This window comes from Priapulus caudatus, unplaced genomic scaffold (assembly GCF_000485595.1).
Source record: "Priapulus caudatus unplaced genomic scaffold, Priapulus_caudatus-5.0.1 Scaffold115, whole genome shotgun sequence".
NCBI lineage: Eukaryota > Metazoa > Priapulida > Priapulimorpha > Priapulimorphida > Priapulidae > Priapulus > Priapulus caudatus.
The window spans coordinates 307,417-313,516 of NW_014577176.1; the positions used below are offsets into that span (position 1 = coordinate 307,417).

Below are 6,100 nucleotides of genomic sequence, written 5' to 3' on the forward strand. Positions count from 1 at the left end.
AAGAGAGAGAGAGAGGATGAGAGAGAGAGAGAGGGCGGAAGAGAGAGATAGATTAGATAGAGAGAGAGAAGAGAGAGAGGAGAGAGAGAGAGACGAGAGAGAGAGGGGGGCGAGAGAGAAAGAGGATAGAGAGAGTAGAACAGAGACAGAAGAGAGAGCATAAGAGAGAGAGAGAGAGACCTATCAGCCTCTCCTGGCTGCAGGGAGAGGCTGGCTGTACGTGGTTTAACAGCCTAAGCTGGCTTGCGTGTAACGTGTCGTGTGAGGCGCAACACGTAAACGAATTTACTCCGCGCCAACTGCTCATTGCGCCCGTGGATATAATACGTGGTATTTCCAGGAGCATTTGTGCTTTCAATTAAATTATTGATTATTGGAAGTTATTCCCAAGCTACCTACACTCAAGTTCATCCCATATGCTCCGCATTAGCGCTTCTCTCTCTCGGTCTCCCTCCTCTCTCTCCGTCTCTCTTCTCGTCTCACCGTCTCTCTCTCCTCTCTCTCTCTCTCTTCTCTCTCTCTCTCTCTCTCTCTCTCTCTCTCTCTCCTTTCCCTCTTCTACTCGCTCTCCTCTACGACCCTGTCTCTCGCAGACTCAGCGTCTCTCTCTCTCTCTCTCTCTCCCTCTCATGCTCTCTCTCTCCCATCTTTTTTTCTCTCCTCGTTCTGTCTCTTTCTCATCTTTTCTTCGCTCCTATCCTCTTTCTGTCTCTCTCGCCCATCATTTCATCTCTCTCCTTTCCTCTTTCTGTCGCGCGCTCTCTCTCTCGCTTTCCCTGTCCTCTTTCCCCATCCCTCTCTGTACGTGGGTGTAATACTCGTATTTCACTGCAACCTTCGTGCATGCGGCGAAGGAGTTAAATCGTATCGCTGTGCGCGAGATAGGCTGTTACGCTGTGATCACGGTTTACGATTCCTCTGTAGACTGTAGCTCCTTCTCCCCCCGAGCAACGGGGATTCGGAAGAGGACGGGGAGGCGTATGTTCCTGAATGACACGGTAGTTACGGCGACAAAGCCTGTGAGGGGAAGGGGGAGGAGGAGGGAGGAGCAGGAGGAGGAGGAGGGAGGGATTCCTCCCAGCATTGTGGTTATTTGGGGGCGGACGTGAGCATGTGGTGTCGGTGTCAGCCACAAGCAGTGAAGGCGTGCCTGTTGTCAAAGTCACCCGCCATTTTGCTTATACATACATACATACGTATATATATATATATATATATATATATATATATATATATATATATATATATATATTTGACGCAGGTGCTTATCATTTGAGTCTGGCGGTGGAACGGTGATATCGCTATGATAGAGGCTCTTTCTTCTGCGATAAACATTAGAACCGGTTGTGTGGTGAAAAATCAGCGGTAGCGTCTGTAGGCATTCTGTTCGAGGGGGTCATTATAAACCAGTTTTTCCAAATTACTGCATTATTGTGCAATATTTGTTCAGCAGATTAATCGCAGGTTTATCGTGTGCAGACCCGAAGACTTGCCGTATTTTTTCTAACTTCCCACGAGAGGAACCCACGTTGCATGGAGTGTACACTCAATCGGTTTTTAGAATTCCAAGTTTTTTCCAGTCAACCGGCTGCCGTCGTGTTGTGCAGAGTGGCATAAATTTTCCCGACAATTGGCTGCATGTCATTCATACTCGTTTGGTGCTGAACAATTAACGTTATGCCTAGTGGCAGTAAAACATGAAATATCAGACTGTAGAGAGCGACAGAGACACAGAGTGAGGTCGGTGCAGTGATGCTGTATGTGGTGGGCGTAGCGACGGAAAGGCACAGGGCCTGTTATTCCTCCTATATTCCGCTTAGCAGTCAGTGAGTGCTGCGCGTATGTGTAGATGCATAGCATTACACAAATCTGGTTTTATAAGAAGGGAGAATTTTGACGTGGTGCAATTTACATTCGTCGCAATGCTCCGGTGATGTGCAACGCTTTCATCTGAAATTGTGGCTCGTATTCGAGCTGTGTGAAACAAATCATCAATCAATAATGTTTTCTACACGAGCAAAATTATTATTGATTTCAATGTAACATTAGCAAATGGTTTTTAAAAGGATGTTCGTAATAATCGATTTAGAGAAATTTGAAATTCTCAATAGGGCAAAGGTCGTTAGCAGCTAATGCTACAGCTCCTCCCATATTGCTATTGATGTTGTCTGCCAAGTGAGTTTATAGGTATGAAAGCAGCATCAGGCCATCTTGCAATACCCTTCTCTGTGAGAATACGCAGCATTTTTGCAGCACGGTTGAGTTGTGTTTTATTAGTTTACGTTTTAGGTATTTATGAAAACGCGAGGTTGTAATATCATGAACACGTGCACACATTATTCGCACATATATATATATATGTTCGCGGTAATATGTAATGGCTGCTTCCATTTTTTATTCACTTGGCCGTCTTTAAATATACTAAATAACAGTCCAGTGTAATTGTGCAATATAATGTGGCCTTCTGGTGGCACCGATATCTGTGCTTTATAAACATGACATCACTTGTATATACTATAGATTATGTGTTACAATGGGTCCAATTTGTTAAGGGTGATTTCTGTCTGGTGGTGCCATCTGCCAACACGGGCGTGAACGGACGAGTGAGAGTAGAGTTAATCCTTTCCTGTGTTTGTCTAGCGTTCATCGATGGGTTGAACCATCCCTTGTTTACACCGGCCCAAGCATAATGACCGGTGTAAACAACTAACTAGGTGAACGAACACAAAGGTTCGCCTAAATATTGTCAACTGGCAGCATTTATTATAAATTACTTTGTGTTTGTTTCGTGTAAAATTCGTGAAAAGGTGTGTGTGCCCATATGAAATTATTATACTAAGGTATGAAACATATTATCAGGAGTCTATCAAAATTTTAATTATAAAATTTTATTTTGATAGACTCCTGATATTATGCAACCATGATAAAAAAAATGATATCATTTCGTGCTTTCATCTTAAGGTTATATTTAAATCTCTATATATAGTACGTGTATGTTTTATTCACGTGATATTATTACCAAAAGTACTGATCATTAGCTGCTGTATTCATTCCGGCCTGAGGAACTATAAATCTCTGCCATGACGTTTATTATTGCTTCTACAGCAGGGTGGATTTAGTAAGCACCTTGCCAATATTTGCATTCCATGCTATTTTGTTGTTGAACGTTGTTGCAGTAGAACTGTGATGCACTGTGTTTGATTTATACTACAAATACTTGTATACGTGTTATTCATATTTTTGGCATAATCTGCATGTTGTGACATATTTAGCCTTTTGAAATATGCTTGCATACGCATTACATGGTGTGGGATGTACATATAGCTGCACCCTAAACAGTAATTTGTTATTATTTTTTTGCATTTTTATACAATCGGCTTATATATTGCTTGCGTACTAAAGCATATTAAAAATATGTATCGGCTTGCTACATAGTTATATCGAATAAATAACAAATGCATATAGTTTTTGTTGGTGTTATCACTAGTAAAATTTACTCTAGTTTACTTTATTTCTGCACTCAAACTTTCTACATAAAAGGGTACAAAAATAATACTGTAGTTACTGAAGTACCAAATTACTTTAATACTGTATATTATTGCACTTACAACCATAACCATACACAGACTTATTTTCTACCTACGAATTGGGAAATGACTAGCTTACAAATATGCTATAGTGTCACCTATAGTTCGATAATAGTCTTTGCAAAAATATATATGTGAATAAAAAAATTATCTAGCTATCTACATCTGAACCAAACCATCTCGAGCTGCACAGACCTGATTATTTGTTCTTTACTGAAGTGCGGCGATGTTATAGGTTCAGACATGTGCAATAAACTTTGGAGAATGATCACCACAGCAGCTCTATGTACTGCCAAACCTTGCCATCTTGTTCTGAATTGGCACATTCATGAACTTATCGGACGCCAAGTACTTCCTGATAGATGGGAGAGCACGGTTGAGCATTAGACAACAGATTATTTAACATAGTGGTACTACTCTACCTATACCACCTCACAACTAATAAAAGCACAGGTTTAGTCATCAACTCACGAGGAATAAACTGCAAATTTATTATCATTGTTATTAAAGAAACAATAATGTACACCCAGAATTGAGCAGGTTATTGGGAGTAAATATAGCAATGAGTGGGCAGAACAAGAAGGTCTGCAGATATTCGAAGTCATTGAGGCATGTTGGCACAAATGCTCGGTGAATGCCAAGAAGCTCATATATGATAAAGTCCACAATGTTCAGCTAGAAAATGACAAGAAATGTCAGCAATTAAAACATATTACCACTGTAGTAAAGACACACATACCCATACACACATACGCATTCAGACGTATATATATATTTATATATATATATAACTTGAGTATAGATATGATCATGATACCATAATATTATAACACAGATGTCTTATTGTTGAAGCGATGCACAAACAGCTATGAAATGACTTCTACTAACATTTTTGCCGGTAAACCATTCTTTTTCACCCAGGAATTCCGACACAGTCCTCAGAGTTGTTGGCAGCACTTTAAGAAAACCGTCTTTCGGCCGTTTCTATATGTGTACAAGAGCACGTAAACAATTTAAACTGCATAGAATTGTACACTGAAATACTGCCGAGTGTCGAACCATCAAAATTTCAATGATATCTTTCAGAACCTGCATGCTGAAAATTAAAATTAAAATTTTATTCTGCCAAAAAATATTGTACATTTGTCGCTAGTAGTTTGGAGTATGAGCATCAAAGACATTAGTTAGGAATGCACTGGAGTTAATTTGAAACCTACAAATTCTTCGTCGGTAATATGGAGAGCATAGGTGATCACGTCATACGTCCAACGTAGATCAGCAGCCTGATCTATAAGCAGATCCTGTCTGATCTGCTCCTCTGCTGTTTTAGCTACTAGAACCATGCAATCATGCAGACTACTGTTAGTCAACATATGTGACATCGCCATGTAATAACATAATAGATTCCTCTGGGCGACACCTCTCCCTCTTTACACTTCCCATTCTCTGCTAGCAACTGCCCTGGATGCTATGCTAACATTAGTAATCAGTTCTCTATAAGAAACACTTCACCTTTGCACCGAGCTTGTTGAAAGCCCGCCCAATGTTTCAGGCCCAGAAATACATTTGGTGATACATGGTCAGGCCTCGACGCTTATTTTCAGATCTGGTTGTCCTGTCGGGCAACAAGAAGCAATTTTTACTTGCCCGAATTTTGATTTTACTTGTCCAAAATTTACTTGTGCAATCTATGAGCCATTAATGTCCTCTTTTGGTTCAGTGCATATCATATTATCAGGAGTGTATAATATAGAGATCTATATTATATAAATAGATATATATATATATACATATATAACATATATAGATAGATGTAGATATATATATATATTGTACACTCCTGATATTTTTGCCAGTATTCCCTGCGTGCATATAGGCTCGCACATACCTAGGCATGTGTCTGCACGGCGCTTTGCATGCGTGCGTGCGTGTGTATTACACTTACAGTATATATATATACCGTATTTACTTGTGTATAAACCGCGCTTTTTGTACACAACTTCAATAAAAAAAATCAGGGGGTGCGACTTATAGACGAGCTAAGAAATCTTGTTAATGTACCCAATGTTTGTACCAACTTTTCAATGCAAAATATGGGGTGAGACTTATAATATACATGAATTATACTTATACACGAGTAAATACAGTACATGTAAAATCGTAATGAAATTCACACGTTTACGTTTGCATGCTGGCACGCTCATTGTGTGTCATTACCGATTGCAGCTTTTCCCTCATCACAGGAAAGAGTTTTGCTGTCGTCCTCTCATCCAGCGATGCCCACCCCCTACATATTCAGTAATGAATATGCCCCAACCGACTTATAAACAATCGTACCCCACCCCAGTACATAAATCAATGCCGCCGGCCGCAGGGAGGTACGCATTGCCGCTCTGAATAAATCTGTAATGGTAACAGTGGGTGTCGCGGGGCCCTGCTTTTTTCAGGGACCTTTGAAAACGTTTGAAGTGAGAATGTGGTGCGATAGCGCTCTGGCTCAGAGGATGTTAAGA

At 40.3% G+C, this 6,100-nt stretch overlaps 1 protein-coding gene across 1 annotated transcript; it reads right to left on the reverse strand.

Annotated features, from left to right (window-relative positions):
- Window positions 1–3,869: 3,869 nt before the first annotated feature.
- On the reverse strand, window positions 3,870–4,930 carry LOC106805472 (glutathione S-transferase Mu 1-like). The gene is made up of 4 exons (XM_014807065.1): window positions 4,805–4,930; window positions 4,476–4,571; window positions 4,114–4,262; window positions 3,870–3,942 (listed from the first exon to the last, which is right to left on the reverse strand). Exons 1-4 carry the CDS (start codon window positions 4,928–4,930, stop codon window positions 3,870–3,872), a joined length of 444 nt encoding a protein of 147 aa, XP_014662551.1.
- Window positions 4,931–6,100: the final 1,170 nt, after the last annotated feature.

Coding starts and splice junctions, on each gene's coding strand:
- LOC106805472 (XM_014807065.1), bottom strand. CDS start 4,930: ATGGTTCTAGTAGCTAAAACAGCAGAGGAGCAGATCAGACAGGATCTG. Junction 4,572..4,804: donor ATATTACCGACGAAGAATTT/GTAGGTTTCAAA, acceptor GTACACATATAG/AAACGGCCGAAAGACGGTTT. Junction 3,943..4,113: donor AATAACCTGCTCAATTCTGG/GTGTACATTATT, acceptor CCCATCTATCAG/GAAGTACTTGGCGTCCGATA.